Here is a 27,996-nt window from a genome sequence, read left to right on the forward strand (position 1 = left end):
GCGGAGTCCGCGGATTATCCGCGGATCGGGCGGATGAAATTTAAAAAAATTAGATTTTATCCGCGGGTCGGGTCGGGTCGGGTCGGGCAGTGGAAATTAAAAAAAATTAGATTTTAAATAGATTCAGGCGGGTGGCAGTTAAACCAATTCGGAAATATATATACATAGTTAAATGTTGTTACCCACATACGAAAAACGAGCAGGCACCTGCTGCATATGCCACAACAGAAGAAAAAAAAAAGAAAAGAGATGGACACTTTTACGGAGCGGAGAAGGCCCCCGACGCCTCGCCGAGGTCCGGGACCGAGGCCCCTTCCCCCGAGAGGGCCCCACCGGGAGCCGTAGCTGAGGCGATCCGCGAGAAGGGCCCGACGCACGTCCAGGGTCACCACCGCACCGACACCCCGCCTCGTCCGCCTTCGCCGCGGCCGGCGTCACGCGCAGCAGGTAAGCAGCTTACCTGCCCGCCACCCCCGTGGCCGGGGGCTCGTAACAGGGGTCACTCCGCGCGCTCCGCCCGCGCAGCTTACCTGCCCGCCACCCCTGTTGCCGGGGGCGCGTAACAGGGGTCACTCCGCGCGCAGTGCGCTCACGAAAGGGGTGGGGCTCACCCTGGTTGAAATAGACAGCAGCTAGGACGGTGGCCATGGAAGTCGGAACCCGCTAAGGAGTGTGAAACAACCCACCTGCCGAATCAACTAGCCCTGAAAATGGATGGCGCTGGAGCGTCGGGCCCATATACCCGGCCGTCGCCGGCAGCGAGACGCGCTTGGAGGTGCGCTCAGCGCGGCTCCCATATGATTGCGCACTGGTGTGCGTCTGGGTCGTGACAGCGTGGCACGCGAATGTCTGTGCTGCATTGGATCAGTCTCCTTTCTTTAACAGGCAAAAGCTTTATAACCTCACTAATGCCTTGCATCGTCTATATTAGATATATAACAACGGGCGGGTGCGGGCGGATGGCGGGCGGATGCGGTTCTGATCAAATGTTAGATCGGGTGGATTGCGGATGGTTGACGACTTTCTGATGCGGTTGCGGATGAAATAATTGCCTATCCGCGCATCTCTAGTACACGCGCTCCATGCGCGTAAGTGTTGACGAGACGGGGAGAGTAAGCGGCATAAACACCGATCATTTTATTCTGTCCGGTAAACATTTTCAGAGTTTCCCGTCGCGCTTTGTTGTCTTAACAACAAAGAGCCACCGCCTAAACTAAAGTCTTAACAAGCTGCTACGCTTAGTTCTGCCTCTGCCTCTGTCAGTACGTCTCTGCAGCACCCTATCCTCCTTCAAAACCACACAAGAAGAACACATCCAGGCAACTACAACCCTAACCTAATCCCCACCCCCCACCACATCCCACCTCCCCGGATTGTAAATAATCAAATGTATATACTTGTTCTTATGCTTTCTGAGCTCACTATGTTCACCGCTCCCTGTACATATCCTACGAAGTGAGACCTACACTGTTACAATGTCCATTTCTCAGATGATATAATTGTTGATGACTGAAGTATGCTGAAACCAACCTAACCTCCCCACCCCAACCCCCTCCACATGCCACCCCGCAGATTGTAAATAATGTAAATAATTCAATGTATATACTCTGATGATTAACTTGTGTGATAACTGCATTATGCTGATAGTATATATTTGTACCATGAATTGATTAACGCGGACCCCGACTTAAACAAGTTGAGAAACTTATTCGGGTGTTACCATTTAGTGGTCAATTGTACGGAATATGTACTGTACTGTGCAATCTACTAATAAAAGTTTCAATCAATCAATCAAAACCCAGTATTGTCCCACCCACAGAACCATCTGATTGGTTACACGCAGAACAGTAACAGCCAATCAGCAGTGCGTATTCAGAGCGCATGTAACAGCCAATCAGCAGTGCGTATTCAGAGCTCATGTAACAGCCAATCAGCAGTGCGTATTCAGAGCTCATGTAACAGCCAATCAGCAGTGCGTATTCAGAGCGCATGTAGTCAGTGCTCCTACGGTGTGGTGAGCAGAAAGGTGTTTTAAGCAGGTGAGCATAAGGCAGCGGACTCTCCCCAAATTATAATAAACACTTCCAAGTCAACTACTCGGAACATCACTATGAGCCCGTTGACGTTCTAGACACATAAACGGCAGCTCAGCTCACTCGCAGTCCTTGAGGTGAAGGCTAATTAGCTTTTAGCGTAACTTTAACTCATTTTGTGGTGTGTGTGTGTGTGTGTGTGTGTGTGTGTGTGTGTGTGTTACGGACAACAAAGCCCTGTCTGTCTGAGAGAAAGACAAGCATTATTGACCTATAGTTAACAGCTAAGTTATTTCACTTGACCTTTTCTGTGTTGATTGAGCTGTGTTAAAGCAGCAAAAAAGGACATTATGTTAAATGAAGAGTCATAAAGCATCATAAAGCCTACATGAACTCCATGGTGCTCAGGGATGAATAGTCTCTCCTATTGCTATTGTACTATTTTTTCAGCTATAGTTACATTAATCATTAGTAATGTAGCAGCCTAGTTTTGAAAGGCAGGGTCCCTGCTATCACATGTTGATAAAAATATAACATTTACATAATAAAAATCAACTACAGGCTTCCCAAATGCTGTAATAAATTAAGCATGATGAGTTGAGCAGCATGTGGCCCCACTTTTAACTCTTTTTTTCAAACGCTTATTGAAAACGCTTACTTACTGTAAGTCATTAATTTGACTTAAGTCATTTTTTTGTCATTATTTTGACTTAGTAAGTCATTATTTTGTCATATTTTTGACTTATTAAATTACTAAGTCATAAAAATGACATACTTAGTATCTCAGGTAACTAAGACTGTTTTGTGTATTGTTTTTACTTTGCGGAAAAAATATTGAGATATATATAGTATATCGGCATTCAGCATATGGAGCGGAAAACACAACCAAAAATTGTAGGCTTCTTCACGCGACGAAGTCGGCCTACTTCACCACAGTCTGTAGTCTATTGCCCCCCAGGCTGTGGTGGCAGCGATGAAATGGAGACGTGATGGCGACAGGCCGAGTTACGCTGTTCCTTACACCCACCCACCCACCCCCTTCCCCCTGGAGAGACACATTTTCTGGGGGAAACACTGATTTTCATTACACAAACTTATATGTTGTGAAAAATATAGACAGTTTTAAAATACAGTATATGCGTTAAACCACTAATTTTGATATAAGCTAGTCAATGGTGTTCTTATGTTTTTTGCTTTGAAAAATTTCACTGTTAGCCAGTGACACTAATGATGTGGCGCAGAATTGTTAAAAAGCCGTCCTGACTGAAAGAAAAGATCATCAAGAAAAAAAAGGAAATACTTTGATTACAATACTCAGATTACTTTTTTCGCATGGCTTAAGACGGTTTGAGTTGCACATAGAAGAAGAAGCCGAAGCCGGTTTGGGTGACGTCAAACGTGCATGTGCGTGAGATTACAGTAGTGAACAATTTGTGACAAGTTCGCTCTCAAAATGGCAGTGAAAAAAGCACAGCAAAACAAAAATATGAAGAAGAACACAGGACATTTTTAACAGAGTGGGAGAGTTTATATTTTTTTATTGAACGTAATGGCAAGCCATTCTGCCTTATATGCCAGGCGTCATTAGCGCATTTCAAAGCTTCAAATCTTCAGCGTCACTTCAGCTCACTCCATGCTAACATCGACCAGGAATTTCCAGAACTTTGCAAGCACAAGTTGGCCACTTTGAAAAGTCAGGCAGAAAAGCAGAAACACTTTTTCCAAAAACTTACGAAGCACTCAGAGACCATAACGCTTGCATCATATCAACTGGCTTGGAACATTGCACAGGCTAAAAAGCCATAGAATAAAGGGGACTTTGTTAAAAAATGCCTCAGTGACGCTGTTGAAATCTTGTCTCCTGAAGACGGCGAACTAAAAAGAAGGTTATCAGAAGTCCAACTGCCCCGCCACACTGTTGAACGCAGAATATCGGACATTAACACGGCTATTGAATCACAGTTGCACTCAGACCTTCAAGCATTTGAGTATTTTAGTGTCGTACTGGATGAGAGTTGTGACATACAAGACGAGCCTCAGTTGGCAATATTTGCACGGTCTGTTTCAAACGATTGTGTGATAAAAGAAGAACTCCTAGTTATTGTGCCATTAAAAGACAGAACCCGTGGCATAGATGTGAAAGAAACAATGATGGCTGCATTTGCGAAAGCAAATCTGCCCATACAGAAACTAACTGCAATAGCCACGGATGGAGCCCAGCCATGATCGGATCTGTGAATGGGCTTGTGGGGCTGTGCAAAGCTGACGAAACATTTCCCGAATTTTGGAGTTTCCACTATCCACAGGGAGCAACTAGTGTCTAAATCATTGAATTTAGACAACGTCATGAAGCCTGTGATGGAAATCGTCAACTACATCCGCACACATGCACTTAACCACAGGCAATTCAGGAATCTTATCGCTGAGCTGAACCAAGGGCTTCCAGGTGACCTGCCGCTGCACTGCACTGTGAGGTGGCTGTCAAAAGGCAAGGTACTCTCTCGCTTTTGGATGCTGTGAAACTGTTCATGGAAGAGAAGGACAAGGACTATCCCGAGCTCTCGGACCTCGAGTGGATTATGGATCTGGCCTTTTTGGTCAATATGCTGTGTCACTTGGGCAGACTGAACCTGACCCTGCAGGGTAAGTTAAAATGCTGCCTGACCTGGTGCAAAGTGTGTTTGCGTTCGTCAACAAACTGAAGCTGTTCAAGGCGCATATTCAAAAGGGAGATTAAACGCATTTCCCCACTCTGCTAAAAGCCAGCAAGCAAGTCACCAGCGCCGCCATGAAAAATAAAAGAGACAGATATGCGACACTTGTTGAAAACCTGCACGAAAGCTTTGTGACCCGGTTCCGTGATCTACAACTGAAAAAGCCACTGATTACATTCCTCCTCAACCCATTTAATGCGGATACGGACTGTTTGAAAGCCCCGCACGTCACAGATGAGGCTGCGGCTGAGTTGGAGATGATCGATCTTTGTGAGGAGAACCAACTGAAAGCTGCTTGAAGGGAAGGGACCATTGAGTTCTGGAAAAGTGAGCCAATGGAAAAATACCCCAATATCAAACGGGCTGTGCTTAAGATACTGTCAATGTTTGGGTCAACATACGTCTGCGAGTCTGTATTTTCTACCCTGAAACATGTGAAATCAAAGCATCGATCTGTTCTGACTGACACCCATGTGAAAGTTAAGTTAAGTTAAAGTTAAAGTACCAATGATTGTCACACACACACTAGGTGTGGTGAAATTTGTCCTCTGCATTTGACCCATTACCTTGTTCACCCCCTGGGAGGTGAGGGGAGCAGTGGGCAGCAGCAGTGCCGCGCCCGGGAATCATTTTTGGTGATTTAACCCCCAATTCCAACCCTTGATGCTGAGTGCCAAGCAGGGAGGTAATGGGTCCCATTTTTATAGTCTTTGGTATGACTCGGCCGGGGTTTGAACTCACAACCTACTATCTCAGGGCGGACACTCTAACGACTAGGCCACTGAGTAGAAATAATTGCTTTGAGTGGCAACAACGGAATACAAGCCAGATTTGAAGAGGATTGTCCACGACAAGGAATGCCAGAAGTCCCACTAAGCAACATGCGTAGTAAGAGAAAAAACATTATATTTTTGTATGTGGACTTGGTTGAACTGAGAGTTTGGGTGTGTGAGACAGTGCACACAATGTTAATTGTTGAAAATAACTGGCTTGTGGTCTTAGTACTGTAGGAGTCATGTTGGTGTGTGACATTTACAATAAACCTGGCTGAGCAGAGGTCTCTGTGTGTGTGTGTGTGTGTGTGTGTGTGTGTGTGTGTGTGTGTGTGTGTGTGTGTGTGTGTGTGTGTGTGTGTGTGTGTGTGTGTGTGTGTGTGTGTATGTGTGTGTGTGTGTGTGTGTGTGTGTGTGTGTGTGTGTGTGTGTGAGGAAGGGATGGGGTGATGTTCATGTGTGCCCATATGTAGGATGTGGCTCTTTGCAGTAACACAGTGGTACTCATACCACATTTTGAGAATTACTGCGATAGGCTGCACATTCAATGATAGCTAACCTTAGTAGCTAAACTGTGCCAAATCGCTAACTAGTTTTACACTCGTCTGCAACTGTGAAACTATATATGTATTCAGGGGTTTTGTAAGTATCCTCCTGGGCTCATTATGTATATTATGGCAATTTCCGTTGCGTTGAATGACATACTGTAAAAACACACGGGCTTGCAGCACTTGCTGCCTACAGCGCACACCAGCACCAAAGTGCAATCACCAATTCCATCCATGTTCTTATGTCTTTCAATGTTTCTTATGCATCTAAAAACCTAATTAAGGAGTATGTGGGAAGGCAAGCGTTGCATAGTGTAGCTAGCACCGTCGAGTTGACGCTTGTTCTCTTCACCTTGTCCTTCACGTGCAAGTACAATGCGGGGCTTGCATGCTCAGAGCAGGAAGAGGGATGGATATAATGCTTACAACACTTTCAAAAGTTAGTGCCCTCTAGGCAGCCGCGTAAAAGATGCAAACAGTCACTTTAACCATAAAGACATACAAAACACATGGCAAAAGACATATGTAGCTTTATACTGTATATACTATAATAGCATCGACAATTGACTCACCCAAGAAACTGCATGCTGGATGGACCTAAAGAGATGATGCGGCTGGCAAGGCCCTCCCCTTCCACCAGAGGAGGGGGCGTGGTCAGTTTCTGAGGTTTTACCAGACGACAGGTAATGCGTGTTGGTGCAGCGCATGTCCGAGGAGGGATGATCACTCGAAGGCCGTGATGTCTGCTGCCTCGCATGGAGCCTCCACGAGCGTCCACCATGAAGCTCACCAGGAAGCTTCAAGTGAACAAGTTCAGAAAATGACATCATGGTGCAGAAAAGCAACATTGGTGTATATGTATATTTTATAAGAGACTAAAATCCAATGATGCAGTGTGAGTACCCAGCAGGCACAATACATTGATACAATGTTGATTATACATACATGTCCCTTAAAACTGACTTAGAAACATCCATCCATCCATCCATTTTCTACCGCTTATTCCCTTTGGGGTCGCGGGGGGCGCTGGAGCCTATCTCAGCTACAATCGGGCGGAAGGCGGGGTACACCCTGGACAAGTCGCCACCTCATCGCAGGGCCAACACAGATAGACAGACAACATTCACAGAAACAATGTTGCAAAATAGTAGTATATGTCAATTTAGACAACGTTGGTGTCTAACATTGGTTCCGCGTTGTTGGTTGGGAAATGACAAAATTTCAAAGGTCAAATCAACGTCACTGCCTGACATTGAATAAACGTTGTCAAAAAGCATGCCGTTTCAACGTTGTATTTGTGTTGTAAAATAGTTTCAATGTTAGGTTTGAGTTGTTCAACATCAGGACCTAATTCAACAAGTTCTCAACGTTGTTTTAATGTATTGTGCATGCTGGGTAGGCACGTATTTAATTAAATGAGTCAGGTTTTTCCCACTACACCTGATTATAACTTTTACTACTACTAAATGGAAAAAGGAAGCTCCATTCACAACTAGTAGAAATACTGTATGTCATGAACTAATTAACACACTGCGGCTAAACAATTACCACACTACAACTCTTCAGAACTATCTTTTTAACCTGTTAGACACAGATGACAGCTGAAAAGACATAATCAACAAGCTTACCCGGTGTGAATGGGGCTGGCCACAGGGCTGACGTTGTCTGAAGTTTCTGTCGCTGGACTGCTCGGGATAAGAGAATCTTCGTCATACTCCTTTGGCAGTGGGATGGGGGTCTGTTGAGGTCACAGTGTGTAGGGAACATTAAAGGCAGTCAAAATCACAAGCAAATAACCACGACTGATAGAAAATTATGGAAAAAAGGGATGTAAAGTGAGAGAATCCAAGTATAGTGTAACGTTGATTTACGAACCCCTCTGCTCGATTTCCAAATTTACATTTTTTTTTATAAAGACATTTGTTTCAATATACAAACTTTTATAAGTACAAACTCTGTTCAAGAACCAATCAAGTTCCTAAATAGAGGTTGTACTTTATTTAACAATATATTGACCAAATGAGTACAGTGGAACCTCAATTCACAAACGCTTCCATTTGCGTTCTTTTCGATCCACGAACGTTGACTCAAGCCAAGTATGCCTCGGTGTGCGACCAATGTCTCGATGTACGGTCACTTCATTCATTTTTTCATTTATCTATTCATTCTGTTTGCCGTTGGAGCCTCAATGAAGGCAGCCATTTTGATGACAACACTTCCTGTAAAACGCCTTTTTGAAGAGGCGGGCCTCCAACTTCACATCCTGTTTATGTTTTGCTCAGAGTACTAGCCTAGCGTCGCCGCCAACGGGCATACTTGCCAACCCTCCCGATTTTTCTGGGAGACTCCCGAATTTCAGTGCCCCTCCCGAAAATCTCCCGGGGCAACCATTCTCTCAAATTTCTCCCGATTTTCACCCAGACAAAGATATTAAGGGCGTGCCGTGATGGCACTGCCTTTAATGTCCGCTTTTTCACCAAACAAACAGCGCGCCGGCCCAGTCACGTTGTATGCAGCTTCTGCGTACACACAAAGTGACTGCAAGACATACTTGATCAACAGCCATACAGGTCACACTGAGGGTGGCCGTATAAACAACTTTAACACTGTTACAAATATGCGCCACACTGTGAACCCACACCAAACAAGAATGACAAACACATTTCGGGAGAACATCTGCACCGTAACACAACATAAACACAACAGAACAAATTCCCAGAATCCCTTGCATCCCTAACTCTTCCGGCAATATACACCCCCGCTACCACCAAGCTCCCCCCCAATCTCCCGAATTCAAAGGTCTCAAGGTTGGCAAGTATGCCAACGAGACATAGATTGGCTCACATGTATGGCAAAAACAAGTACACGACTGCAACCACTTTCAAAAAAGACATTTATATGGTTGCTGACTTTGCTGAAGGAGTTAATTAACTTTGCAACGATGGAAAGAGCGTGCAGGGGAAGGTGGAAAAGTTGTCGCTCGTGTAGCTAAACAAGAAGCAGCTAGCCAGTGATAGCATTTCCGAGGCTATCATTTAAGAATAGTCTTGCCATTAATATGGCGACTTGATGTCCAAAAGAAAACAAGCACCTAAATTCAACACCAATACTACAATGTTCCAAGGGACGACTAAACAAAAAGACCTAGATTCAGGATTGCATCCATCTACACTTGTAGAGATTATTGAAGCAACATCAAAGATTGTTGAACAAGAAAATATGGAACTAAAAAACTTCTGCAACAAAGATCACAAAAATCAAGATTTGGAAAATGATATAGATCCAGATACAAATTTTTTCTCCCACATCAGTAATAATTGTTTTTATTATACAGATGAGCAATATAATAGCAACATTAAATGTGATAACAAATTGTCAATTATTCGTTTTAATAGCAGAAGCTTGTATGCAAACTACAACAACATTAAGAATTTTTTGGAACACATCAACGAACCCTTCAAAGTGATTGCTGTCACAGAAACATGGATTGATGATAAAAAAGGAATAGATTTTGACCTGGAAGGATATGAACTAAACTACATCAACAGAACCAACAAAAATGGAGGAGGAGTAGCTCTTTACGTGATGAAGAACCTGAACTACAAAGTGGTAAAAAACATGTCATTTGCTATAGATAATATCTTAGAATGTACAACCATTGAAATATGTCAGGAAAAAAGCAAAAACATATTCATCAGTTGTATATATAGATCACCTAAGTCAAGTATAGAAACATTTGAAGAATGGATCAAGGCAAATTATATGGACAATGGTCAAAAAATAATTTTCTTATGTGGTGACTTTAATATTGACTTATTGAACCCTAACAAGCAAAAGTCCATTGATGACTTCATTGATACAATGTACAGCATCAGTTTATATCCTAAAATCACAAAGCCAAGCAGAATTACAGGACACTGTGCCACGCTTATTGATAATATTTTTACCAATGATTTTGATAATAACACTACAAGTGGACTACTAATAACCGACGTTAGTGATCATCTGCCAGTTTTTACAATATATGATGGAAACTACAAGAAGAACATGGAAGACAAAAGGACATTTCGAAGACTGTGAACAGAGAAGAGCATGACTGCTTTCAAAATTGAGCTACAAAAGCAAAATTGGGACAATGTGTACAATGAAAAAGAGGTTGATGAAGCATATGAACATTTCTTAAACACGTTCATAATACTTTATGACAAACATTGTCCATGGAAACAATTCAGTAGAAAGCAGAGAAAGAATAATCAACCATGGATGACAAAAGGATTAAACAATGATTGTAAGAAGAAGAATACACTATATAGAAAATGTATAGCACAAAGAACTACAGAGGCAGAAATTAAGTACAAAATGTATAAAAACAAGTTAACAAACATACTACGATCATGTTGAAAAGAATATTACAGTGAATTATTGGACAGGAACAAAAATACCATGAGAGCAACATGGGGCATCCTCAATAGCATTATTAAAAATGGCACTAAGAGAGATTACCCCCAATACTTTTTAGACGGAAATAAAAATAATGACAACATAAAGGAAGTAGTTGGAAGCTTTAATAATTACTTTGTAAATATTGGACCAAAATTGGAAGAAAGGATTCCAGACCCAGTTTCAATTGAGGAATATAACGATACCATAGAGCGAAATCCCAACTCCATGTTCCTCAGTAATGTGACACAGGAGGAAATAGTTATAATTGTAAAAAGATGTATATCTAAGACTTCAACTGATTGTAACGGAATTGATATGGAAACGATAAAAAAGGTTATTGAAGAGATCTCAGGACTATTAATGTATATTAGTAACCTATCATTTCAAACAGGTACATTTCCAAACAAAATGAAAATAGCGAAAGTTGCACCAATTTATAAGACTGGAGATAAACATCAATTTACAAATTATAGAACTATTTCTTTACTTCCACAATTTTCTAAAATCATTGAAAAACTGTTCAATAACAGATTAGAGAGTTTCACAAACAAAAATAGAATACTCGAAGAGAACCAATATGGATACAGAGCTAATGTTTCAACTTCAATGGCTTTAATTGAAATTACAGAAGAAATTACCAATGCAATAGATAGTAAAAAATGTGTGGCAGCAGTGTTTATGGACCTAACCAAAGCATTTGACACAATTAATCACAATATTTTAATCAAAAAACTAGAACGATATGGCATCAGAGGGTTTGTCTTAAACTGGATAAGAAGTTATCTAACAAACAGGAAACAATACGTGAAGCTAGGCGAAAACACGTCTACAACGCTAAATATATCCTGTGGCGTACCTCAGGGATCAATACTAGGACCTAAATTATTCAATCTCTATATAAATGACATTTGTAAAGTTACAAAAGATTTAAAGTTAGTATTATTTGCGGATGATACAACAGCGTTTTGTTCAGGAGAGGACACACAGAAGATAATACAAATAATAACAGAAGAAATTAACAAATTAAAAAGATGGTTTGACAAAAACAGACTATCGTTGAATCTCAGTAAAACTAAAATAATGCTATTTGGCAACAGTAGAAGAGAAAGTCAAACACAAATGCAAATAGACAGAGTGGAAATTGAAAGAGTAAATGAAACCAAATTTGTAGGTATAATGATTGATGATAAATTGAACTGGAAATCTCATGTAAAAAATATACAACATAAAGTAGCAAGAAACACATCAATAATGAATAAAGCAAAACATGTTCTAGACCAAAAATCACTTCATATTCTCTACTGCTCGCTCGTGTTACCATATCTGAGTTACTGTGTAGAAATATGGGGAAATAACTACAAAAGTGCACTTCATTCACTAACGGTGTTACAAAAAAGATCAGTTAGAATAATACATAATGTTGGATATAGAGAACATACAAATCCTTTATTTATTGAATCAAAAATACTGAAATTCCATGATAGTGAATTTGCAAACAGCTAAAATTATACACAAAGCAAACTATAACCTGCTACCCAAGAATATACAACAATTCTCAAAAAAAGAGGAGAAATATAATCTTAGAGAAAAATGTAATTTAAAACATTTGTATGTACGTACAACACTTAAAACCTTCAGTATATCAGTAGGTGGGATTAAATTATGGAATGGATTAAGCAAAGCAATCAAACAATGTACTAATATGATCCACTTCAAGAAACTCTTCAAACTTAAAGTGTTTACAAAGTACAAAGAACAAGAACCATGACAAACATTTTCAATTTATTTCATCCATCCATTCATTCATTCATTCATTCTCAAAATAAACTTACTTATCTCATCATATGAAATATGACTTACTTCACCAATTATTATTATTAAATTATTATTATTTATTTATTTTTATTGTGATTACTTATGGAGTATATTGTGAATAAATTGTGAACAGGAAGAGAACAAAAAGTTTTAGCAACTGTTATGTAAAAGAAAAGGGGTAGGATTAAATACGCTCTGCTTCTTCCTACTCCTTTTTGAACATGTTGAAAAGAGAAACTGGAAATTGTGATGTATCATGTTATATGCTTGCATGTTCGAAATAAACTCAAACTCAAACTCAAAAGTGACCATGTTGGAACCAGCACGGAAGAACAATTTTAGAAGTGTCATGTGTGTTTGGGAAAGTTTCAGGCACAGCCGTCATTCACAGTGTTGGGTGCAGCATGCCCGCTGATGCGGTGAGACTGCTTGGACAAAGCTGACTCTTCAACATTAATTTTATTTGAGAGGGGAAATTTCTACATATCTTTTTAACTGTGATAAGGACTTTTAAAAAAAAAGATGTCAGAGGGGATATTTTTTGCTGGAACACAACAAGTTTGTGCTAACGCTAGCTGGGGCTGGAACATGTGGAAGGTGACAATATGCTTGTTTATCTCTCCCAGACTGTTCAACAAATGTCACAAATATTCAAAGTCACAAGGTAAAATTATTTTCCTCTTTGGGTTTTTTGTTGTAGCAACATGTTTGGTAACATTTTGAAGTGCACCAAACGCGCCTTCAGTGTGTGTATGTGGACGCATTGACAGTTAGGCTGGCTGTTGTTGTTGTGGAGTTTGAATAAGAAAAGAGATTGTTGAGCCATTACCCGCTTGTTCTGTTATTTTGATACATGTACATTATTTATACACATTATAGTGTCTTCAAAATGTGCATTTTCTAATACAAAATGGGGACTTTTGTCGAGGCAAGAACCAATTGTTCATGTGTAAATTGTTTCTTATGGGGAAATCTGTTTCACTTGAAAAACGTTTCGGTCGGCGGACCATGTTCAAGAACCAACCTCATAGATCAGGGGTCGGCAACCTTTACCAGTCTAAGAGCCATTTTGACCAGTTTCACAAATTAAAGAAAACAATGGGAGCCACAATAATCTTTTGAAATTTAAAATGAAATAACACTGCATACAAAGTTTTTTTTTTGCTTTGTGCTATGTATAAACCAAGGGTCTCAGACACGTGGCCCACACCTTAATATGAAAATTGAATGTTAGTGCGGCTCGCAAGTTTTATATGAATGGCGCTTGACAGCGTCATATTTGTCATCCCTTCCGATTTTTCCGGAAGACTATGGATTTCAGGGTAACTAGGTAAACATTCTCTCGAACGTACTGTGATGATACAGCATTTAGCGCCCACTACAACCAGCGTGCCGGCCCAGCCACGCGTTGTATGGGGCTTCTGCTTGCTCACTTAAGTGACAGCAAGGCATACTTGGTCAACAACCACACAGGTTACACTGACGGTCGCGGTAAAAAAACAAAACTTTAAAAACTCTTACTAATAATGCGCCACACTGTGAACCCACACCAAACAAGAATGACAAACACATTTTGGGAGAACATCTGCACCGTAACACAACATAAACACAACAGAACAAATACCCAGAATCCCATGCAGCCCTAACTCTTCCGGGCTACATTATACACCCCCGCTACCAAACCCCGCCCACCTCAACCGACGCCTGTCATAGATTGACGTTCCACTGTATAACGGAAAATAAATATGAACACACACAACAAATGCATATTTGTCATTAGCAGTGGCACATCTACATTCATTGGCACCCTGGGTGAAGCCTCCTTTTGGCGTGCAACAATAACACAAGCATGACATTATAATAGGAATGTTTTTTTTAACCCTCATCCATGCGGCGCCCCTTAGAGTATGCCGCCCGAGCAATTACCCAGGTGGCCCATATCTAAAACTGCTTCTGGTCCTCAGATGTACTCAGATGTTGCACTAACTATGACCCAAATGGCGAGTGTGCCAAGACACACCTTAACCAAGCTCAATCATTACGGTGTTAAAGGGGAGGGACTAACTCCATAGTTTAATTTTCTTACAAAAGTAAGAAAGAAGATGAGAAAGTAGGAAAAAAAGTGCAACAGTGTCAAAAATTGCGCCCTCTGGAACTAAGTAGGCAGAGCACATAGTATGCATATCGAGTGTACTGACGGAAGTATTCGATGATTTGTGACACAGCCTATGATTATTTGCCACTTATAGAGGTAAGCATACCTGATCAAGAAGAACAGTCTCTGGCGAAACACAAGGGATCCTAGGAATGGCGGGAGAATACGGCCTGTGGAATAGAACATGAAGAGATTTATTTCATTTAATACAAACATTTTGATCGGTAAAAATGTATTCTGAAAAAAAAAAATCGTGAATATAATCTAATTTAGATCAATTCAATATCATACTGATTATACATTTAAAAGACGACACCTTTCCGTGTCCATCATGAACTTCCTTGTATTATTTTAGTCAAGTCATTTACAAAAATGTAAAACATTTGTGGCGAGGAGGAGCCGGAGGACCGACGGCGGGGCGTGCTGCGCCGGGGCCCGCTCCAAGATGGCGGCGAGGAGGCGGGGACGGCGAGCAAGTGGCGAGACGGGGCGCGCCGAGAGATACGCGGCAACAGTGACCAGGTGCGGGGATCGCGCACCTGGTCACATTCAGCTAATCCCCTTGCAGTGTTTAAAGAGACAGCGGCTGAGAGCGACGGGAGAAAAGGAAGTGGAGAGTCAGCGAGACACGCAGAAGTTTATGAGGAGCGAGAGCGAACACGACGCCGAAGACGAAGACGCGGCCGGCTGAAAAGCGGACCGGAGAGCGAGCAGGGAAGAGGAGCTGCAAAGCGACCTGAGACTGAGAGGTTTTATTTGAAAAAACAAACGAAAGTCTACACCTGCCGCAACATGTCTTCCTTTGATGGTCCTGAGAACCCGCACGACAGCGAAGGACTGTCACAACATTGTAAGCTAAAGAAAGAGGTTCCGCAGCCTCCATAGCAGAACCTCCACGTTCTGTAACAGCTTCTTCCCTCAGGCCACAAGACTCTTGAACGCATCTTAATAATCCCCTCAATTCCCCACAAAAACGGATTAACTCGCTGGAATATAAAAACAATATAACATACATCCATAAACGTGGATGCATATGCAAAAAAAGTGCAATATATTTATCTGTACAGTAATCTATGTATTTATATCTGCACATTATTGCTCTACAACGAGCTAATGCAACAAAATTTTGTTCTTATCTGTACTGTAAAGTTAAAATTTGAATGACAATAAAAGGAAGTCTAAGTCTAAAGGCTACTAGGAGGTAGTAGCTAGCTACATAACAGCTAAGCACACAATAACGTAGAAGCTAGACACTGCAATACAATACAGTTGCTGAATATTCTATGTAATAGAAAGAAACAAAACTTACAAACAAGCAGAATGCAAACAACATAGTGGACTTACGTGGTTCCCACACCTCCCTCAAAGTCTCTAAGAGTCTTCTTCGGGGAGAGAAAGTCATCGTCTTGATCCTTGAAGTCGTCAAGCTTCAAATAGCGCGCTCCGTCCATACCAAGCAACTCGTCTCCTGCGGGAGAAATACAAGTCACTGAGTTTTAAAAAAGGCAGCAAGTTAGAGAGAACAAATAACACACAAAGAATTGTGACAGAAGGACAAGAACAGAATACAAATCATGTGAAACACTTCCAAAAAAAATCATCCACACTGACTACAGTACTTATACAGTATCAAATAGCATCACTTAAGTCAAAGGCGACCCTTGGCATAAATAATTATTACAGAGATATATTATTAGATCTCCTCTCTGAGCTGCCACCTTAACGTGGTAGAGGAGTTTGCGTGTCCCAATGATCCTAGGAGCTATGTTGTCCGGGGGCTTTATGCCCCCTGGTAGGGTCTCCCAAGGCAAACTGGTCCTAGGTGAGGGATCAGACAAAGAGCAGCTCGAAGATCTCTATGAGGAACACTGACAAGGAACCCAGATTTCCCTCGCCCGGACGCGGGTCACCGGGGCCCCCCTCTGGAGCCAGGCCCGGAGGTGGGGCACGATGGCGAGCGCCTGGTGGCCGGGCCTGCCCCCATGGGGCCCGGCCGGGCACAGCCCGAAGAGGCAACGTGGGTCCCCCCTCCAATGGGCTCACCACCCATAGCAGGGGTCATAGAGGTCGGGTGCGATGTGAGCTGGGCGGCAGCCGAAGGCAGGGCACTTGGCGGTCCGATCCTCGGCTACAGAAGCTAGCTCTTGGGACGTGGAACGTCACCTCGCTGGGGGGGAAGGAGCCTGAGCTAGTGGTGGAGAAGTTCTGGCTAGATATAGTCGGACTCACTTCGACGCACAGCAAGGGCTCTGGAACCAGTTCTCTCGAGAGGGGCTGGACTCTCTTCCACTCTGGCGTTGCCGGCAGTGAGAGGCGACGGGCTGGGGTGGCAATTCTTGTTTCCCCCCGGCTCAGAGCCTGCACATTGGAGTTCAACCCGGTGGACGAGAGGGTAGCTTCCCTCCGCCTTCGGGTGGGGGAACGGGTCCTGACTGTGGTTTGCGCTTATGCGCCAAACCGCAGCTCAGAGTACCCACCCTTTTTGGATTCACTCGAGGGAGTACTTGAGAGTGTGCCCCCGGGTGATTCCCTCGTTCTACTGGGAGACTTCAATGCTCATGTTGGCAGCGACAGTGAAACCTGGAGAGGCGTGATTGGGAAGAATGGCCGCCCGGATCTGAATCCGAGTGGTGTTTTGTTATTGGACTTTTGTGCTCGTCACAGATTGTCAATAACAAACCCATGTTCAAACATAAGGGTGTCCATATGTGCACTTGGCACCAGGACACCCTAGGCCGCAGTTCCATGATCGACTTTGTAGTTGTGTCATCGGATTTGCGGCCTCATGTTTTGGACACTCGGGTGAAGAGAGGGGCGGAGCTTTCTACCGATCACCACCTGGTGGTGAGTTGGCTGCGATGGTGGGGGAGGATGCCGGACAGACCTGGCAGGCCCAAACGCATTGTGAGGATTTGCTGGGAACGTCTGGCAGAGTCTCCTGTCAGAGAGAGTTTCAATTCCCACCTCCGGAAGAACTTTGAACATGTCACGAGGGAGGTGCTGGACATTGAGTCCGAATGGACCATGTTCCGCGCCTCTATTGTCGAGGCGGCTGATTGGAGCTGTGGCCGCAAGGTAGTTGGTGCTTGTCGTGGCGGTAATCCTAGAACCCGTTGGTGGACACCGGCGGTGAGGGATGCCGTCAAGCTGAAGAAGGAGTCCTATCGGGTTCTTTTGGCTCATAGGACTCCTGAGGCAGCGGACAAGTACCGACAGGCCAAGCGGTGTGCGGCTTCAGCGGTCGCAGAGGCAAAAACTCGGACATGGGAGGAGTTCGGTGAGGCCATGGAAAACGACTTCCGGACGGCTTCGGAGCAATTCTGGTCCACCATCCGCCGCCTCAGGAAGGGGAAGCAGTGCACTTCAACACCGTGTATGGTGAGGATGGTGTTCTGCTGACCTCGACTGCGGATGTTGTGGATCGGTGGAGGGAATACTTCGAAGACCTCCTCAATCCCACCAACACGTCTTCCTATGAGGAAGCAGTGCCTGGGGAGTCTGTGGTGGGCTCTCCTATTTCTGGGGCTGAGGTTGCTGAGGTAGTTAAAAAGCTCCTCGGTGGCAAGGCCCCGGGGGTAGATGAGATCCGCCCGGAGTTCCTTAAGGCTCTGGATGCTGTGGGGCTGTCTTGGTTGACAAGACTCTGCAGCATCGCGTGGACATCGGGGGCGGTACCTCTGGATTGGCAGACCGGGGTGGTGGTTCCTCTCTTTAAGAAGGGGAACTGGAGGGTGTGTTCTAACTATCGTGGGATCACACTCCTCAGCCTTCCCGGTAAGGTCTATTCAGGTGTACTGGAGAGGAGGCTACGCCGGATAGTCGAACCTCGGATTCAGGAGGAACAGTGTGGTTTTCGTCCTGGTCGTGGAACTGTGGACCAGCTCTATACTCTTGGCAGGGTCCTTGAGGGTGCATGGGAGTTTGCCCAACCAGTCTACATGTGTTTTGTGGACTTGGAGAAGGCATTCGACCGTGTCCCTCAAGAAGTCCTGTGGGGAGTGCTCAGAGAGTATGGGGTATCGGACTGTCTGATTGTGGCAGTCCGCTCCCTGTATGATCAGTGCCAGAGCTTGGTCCGCATTGCCGGTAGTAAGTCGGACACGTTTCCAGTGAGGGTTGGACTCCGCCAAGGCTGCCCTTTGTCACCGATTCTGTTCATAACTTTTATGGACAGAATTTCTAGGCAAAGTCAAGGCGTTGAGGGGATCTGGTTTGGTGGCTGCAGGATTAGGTCTCTGCTTTTTGCAGATGATGTGGTCCTGATGGCTTCATCTGGCCAGGATCTTCAGCTCTCACTGGATCGGTTCGCAGCTGAGTGTGAAGCGACTGGGATGAGAATCAGCACCTCCAAGTCCGAGTCCATGGTTCTCGCCCGGAAAAGGGTGGAGTGCCATCTCCGGGTTGGGGAGGAGATCTTGCCCCAAGTGGAGGAGTTCAAGTACCTCGGAGTCTTGTTCACGAGTGGGGGAAGAGTGGATCGTGAGATCGACAGGCAGATCGGTGCGGCGTCTTCAGTAATGCGGACGCTGTATCGATCTGTTGTGGTGAAGAAGGAGCTGAGCCGGAAGGCAAAGCTCTCAATTTACCGGTCGATCTACGTTCCCATCCTCACCTATGGTCATGAGCTTTGGGTTATGACCGAAAGGACAAGATCACGGGTACAAGCGGCCGAAATGAGTTTCCTCCGCCGGGTGGCGGGGCTCTCCCTTAGAGATAGGGTGAGAAGCTCTGCCATCCGGGAGGAGCTCAAAGTAAAGCCGCTGCTCGTCCACATCGAGAGGAGCCAGATGAGGTGGTTCGGACATCTGGTCAGGATGCCACCCGAACGCCTCCCTAGGGAGGTGTTTAGGGCACGTCCCACCGGTAGGAGGCCGCGGGGAAGACCTAGGACACGTTGGGAAGACTATGTCTCCCGGCTGGCCTGGGAACGCCTCGGGGTCCCACAGGAAGAGCTGGACGAAGTGGCTGGGGAGAGGGAAGTCTGGGCTTCCCTGCTTAAGCTGCTGCCCCCGCGACCCGACCTCGGATAAGCGGAGGAAGATGGATGGATGGATATTATTAGATAGATTAGTCAGGATGCCACCCGAACGCCTCCGTAGGGAGGTGTTTCGGGCACGTCCGACCGGTAGGAGGCCACGGGGAAGACCCAGGACACGTTGGGAAGACTATCTCTCCCGGCGGGCCTGGGAACGCCTCGGGATCCCCCGGGTGGAGCTGGACGAAGTGGCTGGGGAGAGGGAAGTATGGGCTTCTCTGCTTAGGCTGCTGCCCCCGCGACCCGACCTCGGATAAGCGGAAGCAGATGGATGGATGGATATATTATTAGATACTGTATTCAACTAATTTGCTTTGTCACCCACAGTATAATACAAAGCTAAGATGTTGAGGTTTTATTTAGCTAGTTTAGCATACAGTGGAACCTCGATTTACGAACTGCTTATTGAACAAACATTTTGATTTACAAACCACAGACCAAATAAAAATATGCTTTGGTATACAATCCTTGTCTTAGTGTACGAACGTTTCATTCACCCATTGTGCGCCTGTAGGGAAATCTTTTTTGAGTCCGGCAGAACATCCATTTTTGGTGAGCGATTTGGTGCTTACTGCTTTTTCAGTCAGCTTCTGTGCTACTTTGTGTGGTTTTAAGGTTGTTGTTTTTTAACCATTTTACAACATATTTTTTGATTTGCTAGCTGAATACGAGTCCAAAGAAAGCGATGGACAAGCGATTTGTGGTTTGAAACATTCAGCAAGTAGCCACAGCGTTGTCAACACTCCTAACAACATTAACCAACAAGATAAAGTGGAGTCTATTTTTTATTCCTAATCATTGTATTGACCTGGCAAGTTAAAGAGTTTTGTGATTTCAAACTACTGTATGAGTGCACCACAGGGCTAGTGACAGTGACGTGTGTGTCTGTGTGTCGGCACACAGTTGTTTTACTTTGTAATATTAAATACAAAGTTGCTCGCTTGTTATGTTTGTTTCACGTATTGAACTGTATAGCACTTTATATTGTGTTCAAACTGTACAAACTTTCACTAAAATATGGCCTTTGTTGAGGCTGGAACCCATTAATAATTTTTGCATTGTTTCTTAAGGAGAAATGTGTTTCAATATATGAACTTTTCTATTTACAAACTCAGTTAACGAACCTATTAATTTCATATACAGTATCTAGGTTCCACTGTATCTACATGAGATCGGTTTTTAACATCTTTAATGCAAAGTATCAAAGTGTCACTAGGCATGCTTCAATTTTTCTGTATACGATCTTGCTACAAAGAAAACATTTGAACACCCCTGGTGAACACACCTTGTATCACTTTCACAACACCACAGAAAAAAAGACCACAAAGCAGTCCGACATTTTGGATTGGAATCAATGGAAATGGACCAACAACACCCAGCATGGACGGCAAATCAACCACAAGGCACCTGGTTATATACAGTGGCTTTTGTTTTTAAAAAGTGAGCATGCTCAGTACAGATGGCATCACACATGGCAATGATTGCTTCTGTGTAGGAGAAAAGAGCTTGGTTGTTATAGAGAAATGGGACTGAAATAATAAGCACCACATCACGATTAGTATGGGCTGCTCAGGAACAAACACAAACACAAAATTGTTAACAATAAAGAGAAGAAATCAATTTAAAAACAAGTACACCATTGCAAACATGTCAAAACATGAAGCTGGATGACAGTAACTGGGATTCCTCCGAGCAGAAAGACGACAATTTAGCCATTAGCAGGTGCCCTAATTAACAAACAGTTGAATTAAAAGAGAAGTCGCCGTCTGAGTGCAGGAATAATGTCATTAACCCTTTCATGTACAAATTATTCTATACCTAATTCAAGAATTCAAGTTTTTTTTTTACTCTCCAGACATGGGAAAAAAGCCTTCATTTAAAAAATATATATATTTTTCAAGAAGTTGGTGTCCACTTCCGTGGACATGTTAGAACACAGGTGTCAAACTCAAGGCCCGGGGTCACATCTGGCTTGCCATTATATTTTAAGTGGCCCGTGATAGCATGGGAATAATGTGTGTCAATAAGGCATTTCATCTTTATTGATAATGTACAGTAGTACCTCAACTTATGAGCGTAATCGCTTCTGTGACAGAGCTTTTAACTGTATCTCAAATCAACATGTTCCATTAAATATAATTGAAAAAAACAAAAAAAACAGCACATTATTAAAATGTTACATGCCTTTTTAAAAAGAAAAAAACATACTTTTAAATAAGAAATACTGTATAAAAACAACACACTTGATCTACCAACAACTACAGTAGTTTTATGAAGAAATGTAATGATAATTTGCAGCATCCCTCGGAGAGTGGACTCCCACAGTATATCATTTAAGCTGCTTCTCCGGCAAACACACCATCAGCAGCTTCATCATAAAGTATATTCATGGAAAAATGTGCACCATTTGGATATTATTTTTACGTCCTTGGCGGCATGAGACTCATTCTGCTTCGGTGTGGTGCAGACGAGTGATACGCTCAGTTGGCAACACACTCGGTCACGTTTTTAATTACCGTATTTTCCGCACTATTAGCCGCACCTAAAAACCACAAATTTACTCAAAAGCTGACAGTGCGGCTTATAACCCGGTGCGCTTTATATATGGATTAATATTAAGATTCATTTTCATAAAGTTTCGGTCTCGCAACTACGGTAAACAGCCGCCATCTTTTTTCCCCGTAGAAGAGGAAGTGCTTCTTCTTCTACGCAAGCAACCGCCAAGGTAAGCACCCGCCCCCATAGAACAGGAAGCGCTTCTTCTTCTACTGTAAGCAACCACCCGCCCGCGTAGAAGAAGAAGAAGCGCGCGGATATTACGTTTCATTTCCTTTGTGTGTTTACATCTGTAAAGACCACAAAATGGCTCCTACTAAGCGACAGGGATCCGGTTCATGAAAAGACGCAATCTCTCCATCCGCACACGGACTACTATTTCACAGCAACTGCCTAAAGACTTTCAAGAAAAGCTGGCTACTTTCCGTGCATATTGTAAAAACAAGATAGCTGAAAAAAAGATCCGGCCAGAGAACATTATCAACATGGACGAGGTTCCACTGACTTTTGATATTCCTGTGAACCGCACTGTGGATACAACGGGAGCACGTACGGTGAATATTCGCACCACAGGGAATGAGAAGTCATCCTTCACTGTGGTTCTAGCTTGCCATGCTAATGGCCAGAAACTTCCACCCATGGTGATATTCAAAAGGAAGACCTTGCCAAAAGAGACCTTTCCAGCCGGCGTCATCATAAAAGCTAACTCGAAGGGATGGATGGATGAAGAAAAGATGAGCGAGTGGTTAAGGTAAGTTTACGCGAAGAGGCCGGGTGGCTTTTTTCACGCAGCTCCGTCCATGTTGATATACGACTCCATGCGCGGCCACATCACGCTGGTTTTTAATATATTATTAAAGTTTGACTGACCTATCTGACTGTTTTTTTGACATTCCTTTAGCGCAGTTAGATGCGGCTTATAACACGGGGCGGCTTATAGGTGGACAAAGTTTTGAAATATGCCGTTCATTGAAGGCGCGGCTTATAACCCAGGGCGCCTTATGGTGCGGAAAATACGGTAATTCTTCTTTTTTTTGTCATTGACAATTTTTTCAATTAAAATCCTACACTAGCAGAAATTAAATACACCAATACATCATCCCACTACCATCAGGGCACAGGTACAGAACCATCAAATTCCGGAGGGCCCGCCTCAGGAAAAGCCTGATCCCTGCAGCTATAGCCGCCCTTAACAGCAGGCCCGGCCGACCTGTCTGACAAGCCCATAAATGTGTTTGTCATGTATGATGTATTTTTGTTATTTTTGTTTTGTGATGTCTATTGTTTAAATGTACGGCAGTGAAAATGAATTTCCCCACGGGACCAATAAATCTATCTAATCTAATTTAAATATCTGCTTATTATTTTGACTTGGGTTTTCAAAGAAGTTCTGTAACTGCGATGTGGCCCAAGATGAAAATAAGTTTAGAGATTAGAGGCTTAATTGATGACATGCATTTTTAGGAAAAAAAAAAAAAAAGATTTGGAAATATTTTTAAATAACAAAATCAAATAAGTTTTATTGCTTTAACACTGTGTCCACATATCTTAACATACTCCAATCGTTCAAAAACAGGTTTGTCAGCTATCTTGTTTTTGAGAAGGGTTTATTTTTGCCCAATGGATGGCAGTGAATATCAAGACACAATAGTGTCCACTCTAGGACCAATGTCCATAAAAGGGTTAATGAGTTCTTGAACACAAGTGTCTAAAATGCTCATATTAAGAAAATGTTAATGAAAAACTGGACATTTTATGTAAATAAATCTCGGAGCAAAATATAAACTGTGAAGGAATAAAAAATTAGAGCGGAAAACATATGGCTGAAGTTGGGTCAGAGATACAGATTCGAAAGACAAGTAGTGATGCACGAGAAAATGAGTGTGTGACTACTATGAAGCCACATGGTCACTGAGCAGAGATACACACAATCCTACCTAACGTTAGCTGGGCAAACCCTATAAAACAAATGGAAAGAGTTTAGTTATAATTGTGTATGTATTGATTGTTCTTATAGATAAAACATATGCAGCGGAACCATCAAATCAGCCTTTTTCAGAAAATTAGCACCATCCCCACCTGGTGGCTTTTCCGTAATCATATCAACCTACCTTCATCCTCCGAGACGTCCAAGATTTCATCCACTGTCTCAGGAAAACTCATTCGATGCTTTTCTGTCGTGATCTGTAAAAAGAGAATAGAAATTAGGCCGTGGTAGAGATGAAAACAGGCGATCTGGTGGGAGCAGAAGAAATTTCAACTGCAATAGGTAAAAAGTAATATTTAGTAAGTATTTTTGTAGATATTCAAAAAGTGTTGGATATGCTTGATCATAAACTATCACTAAATATGGGATAAGAAAAGTGGTACATGAGTGGGTTGTATCTGAAGGTTAGAAAACAGTTCGTAGAAATTAACAATAGGAAATGTGCTTTGGATCCTTGGACCTATATTTTGTTTTACGCATGCCAATGATATCGCTTTGGTTTCCAAATTGTTTAACTGTACTTTATTTACAGATGACACAAAACTCCCTTTAATTCAGGACATACTATTACAATGTGTTAGAGCTAGTTGAGAATGAATATTACAACTAAAAGATGGTTTCATAATAACAGGTAATACACCTCCAAAGATATGCACCTGGGGATAGGTTGATTGGCAACACTAAATTGGCCCTAGTGTGTGAATGTGAGTGTGAATGTTGTCTGTCTATCTGTGTTGGCCCTGTGATGAGGTGGCGACTTGTCCAGGGTTTACCCCGCCTCTGCCCGATTGTAGCTGAGATAGGCTCCAGCGCCCCCCGCGACCCCAAAAGGGAATAAGCGGTAGAAAATGGATGGATGGACTTGAATACTAGTGAAACTAAGTTTATGTTTTTTGTCACACTTAAATAGGAAAAGTGTGGATGCCTCATTATATATCGAAGGATTTGAGATTCAAAGAACAAAAGAGATTGGTAAAGTGTTGTGTGGGTGTGCAAAGAGGACGCAGAGACAGTGTAAAAGTTGGAAATATACAGTGTTTGAACTGAACACTGCCATTTACATGCTAAGGTCAAAATAAAGAGTATCCGACTTTGGGTGAATCTGTTGGTACAATACAACAACAAAGCACCACCTTTCACTGTCATCAACAGCATTGTGAAGGTGATTAGATTACCTGTTAGTGGAAAAGAGTCATGGTGTTGCAATATACAAGTGTTGCGCCGTTAATATTCCTAACACTGCTTACCGCAGAAACAGATTCCTCAGTCACCAGTTTGAGCACATCGATAACAGAGATATATCCCAGACGCTTTGCAATGCCCAGTGGAGACGTCCCATTCTGTGAACAGACACATAATGGTTTGCAAATTAACATAAAATTGAATTTGATCTTTTTTGTCCTATTTTGAGTTGTCAATAATTGTGGGATCCAGACTGGAATGAATGGTATTACTCAGTCTAACGTCGTCTAACAGGTGAGGCTGTTATCAGGTAGGTACTTGTAATAGGAAAAGTGACTCACCGATGTGATATCATTGGGCTGTGCTCCGTGTTTCAACAGCAGGGTGACAATATCAGTGTGACCCTGCTGAGCTGCCTGGTGCAAAGGGGTGTAGCCCATCTGGAGGCAAAATACAGAGAGAAAATAATGACAGAGAATGTCACTTCTCACTGATAAGATGACAACAATGTTGCAATTAAACTACATTTTTTTAATGCAATCAATCAAGCAAATGTCATGAACAACTGCACCCAAGACAGTGCTAGCTCGGTTTTCATACACCTTTTCGTAGGTTTGAGTTTTAAGTAAACATCTTTGCCAAAAGTTTTCCCTGGTTTTGGTTTCCTTTCAGGTAATTGTACCGCTAAACTTTGTAACACGTAACAAACCTGTTTGGCAAAATATAATTCTGATGAATCCAGTGCATGAACAAATAATCCAACACATTGCTTACTAAGCCTTTTTTTTAATAACTGACTGCAAAATAATCCACCATGGAGCCAAAGAAAGTTGCAAGTGCCAGCATTTGGATAAAGAAATTGAGAAACACTATTGAATTAAAGAAATAACTCAGAGCAAAGTACAAAGTGTGTGTGACAGTTTCTGTGTTGTTTTTCTGTTGTTTAGTGTTTCATCATGTTTTTTTGTTCCACTTCTTGTTTTAGGTTTGTCTTGCACTGTCATTAGCACTGATTGTGGGTGCTGTTCTGGTTTGCAATAGGGAGCCTCACTTGTCCATGATTGCAAATGATGAGTGTTTATCTGCCAGTGTCGTCTTCCGAGCAATCCTGGTTAATTTTGGTGTTCATGGGACCCTTTTTGTGCTTTGCATTGCTTTACGGTGCTTCAATAAATTCACCCCTCAGCTGGTTATAGCTTTGCATGTGTTGTTTTTCTTCACCTGCCAACTATGAAACTTTTATATTCTTCACCCATGGATGACTGCTTGCCCCATGCTGGTGCTGTTTATTTTACGGTCCCTATTTAAATGACCCTCTAATAGGCTCTCCGCCTTCTGTCTCTACATCCTGGGGTCACGCAAATCGAAACCGTGCGCTTTTGTGACACGCGTGGCTCTTCCCTTAACTCCTCCCTCTCCGCCTTTGCCAACAAAAATCTTCAATGAAGTTAAAAGTGTTGGTTAATGGTAATGCATCCATTACATTCATCATTTACATGTTTTCTGCATGTAAAACTATAATTATTATCTATGAAATAGCACTTCATGTGTTGACATTTTTGAATGTTTGGAATGTTAAGTGGATTTACATGATTTTGTTTGGGTAAACATGTTTTGATCCTGTGAGTCGGTCTTTTTCAGAACTTTTGCTGCTGACTGCTTACGAAAACGGATGTTCCACTTTATATTAATATAATGGTTTTGCAAACACATAAGCAGAAATTTACCCGTGTTTTGCTGTTCACGTGAGCCTGCTGCTGCAGAAGAAACTTGACCACCTTGATGTTACCATAGTGACAGGCAACGTGAAGAGGAGTGTAGCCCATCTGCGACAAACAGTGAATATTATCAAAAAATAAAATGTATATACTACATATAAAAGTTTTTATAATTTTTTAAAGATGGATTTATAACAAAAATAATTAGCTGTCAACAATAACATACTTAAAGGTTGCAAGTCCAGGAGTTTAATTAGAGCATTATTTTGTTTTTATTGATCTTACCCGTGAAGCAGCGTAAACAGATGCACCCTGTTTGACCAGTGTGTCGGCAATGCCCACATGACCCTCCTGTGCTACAAGATGTAGAGGTGTCAAACCATTCTGGAGAAAAACACAGGGAAATATGTATCAAATTAGCAGTGGTTATTTCTAAAATGGATTTGAAATTGAAAGCATGTGTACCTAATCTAGTTCATTAAGACAACCATTGAACGTATCGCCAGTGTATACACTTTATATACACAGTATATCGTATGACTGGCATGGTGCTTACCCTGTTTCCTAAATTTACATTAGCTTGCTTAGAGATGAGCAGAGCCACAATGTCGGGCCGTCCCTCTTGCGAAGCCAGATGTAGAGGCGTGATCCCTTGGAGGGACTCGGCATTGGGCGATGCCCCATTCTGCAGCAGGCAATTAGTCACCTCCATCTGGTTCTGCTTGGCGGCTATATGCAAGGGGGTGTACCCGTTCTGCAAAGAGACACAAAGATGTCCAGAATGATGCAGGATTGGGCATTTCCTCGCATGTGATCTTTGGAACATTAGAAATTGAAGCGCTGATGATTACTGTACACTGTCAATTACTACATGATTGGCCAACAGTGTGGTAAACGTAAAGCGACTGTGTAAAGGGATGTGTCGACTAGCGATCAACATTTTTTCCAATCTGGTTTTTGGCCTTAAATTCGATCCAAATTCAAGTCCTGATCCGATACTTTAACATTAGATTATAAAACTGAAATGATTTATAGCA

General features: G+C 42.7%; 1 protein-coding gene across 7 annotated transcripts in view; it reads right to left on the reverse strand.

Moving 5' to 3' along the window:
• ank1b (ankyrin 1, erythrocytic b) overlaps window positions 1-27,996 on the reverse strand; it is a 302,181-nt gene that overhangs the window by 91,936 nt on the left and 182,249 nt on the right. For all 7 annotated transcript variants that reach the window (XM_061927319.1, XM_061927314.1, XM_061927317.1 and 4 more), the window contains exons 17-26: window positions 27,516-27,713; window positions 27,245-27,343; window positions 26,969-27,067; window positions 25,583-25,681; window positions 25,307-25,399; window positions 24,184-24,256; window positions 15,826-15,949; window positions 14,588-14,651; window positions 7,697-7,806; window positions 6,641-6,865 (exon numbers count right to left, since the gene is read on the reverse strand). In XM_061927319.1, the coding sequence (XP_061783303.1) occupies window positions 6,641-6,865; window positions 7,697-7,806; window positions 14,588-14,651; window positions 15,826-15,949; window positions 24,184-24,256; window positions 25,307-25,399; window positions 25,583-25,681; window positions 26,969-27,067; window positions 27,245-27,343; window positions 27,516-27,713 (1,184 nt within the window). The remainder of the gene's footprint in view (window positions 1-6,640; window positions 6,866-7,696; window positions 7,807-14,587; window positions 14,652-15,825; window positions 15,950-24,183; window positions 24,257-25,306; window positions 25,400-25,582; window positions 25,682-26,968; window positions 27,068-27,244; window positions 27,344-27,515; window positions 27,714-27,996) is intronic.

This window comes from Nerophis lumbriciformis, linkage group LG32 (assembly GCF_033978685.3).
Source record: "Nerophis lumbriciformis linkage group LG32, RoL_Nlum_v2.1, whole genome shotgun sequence".
In the NCBI taxonomy this organism is placed as follows: Eukaryota; Metazoa; Chordata; class Actinopteri; order Syngnathiformes; family Syngnathidae; genus Nerophis; species Nerophis lumbriciformis.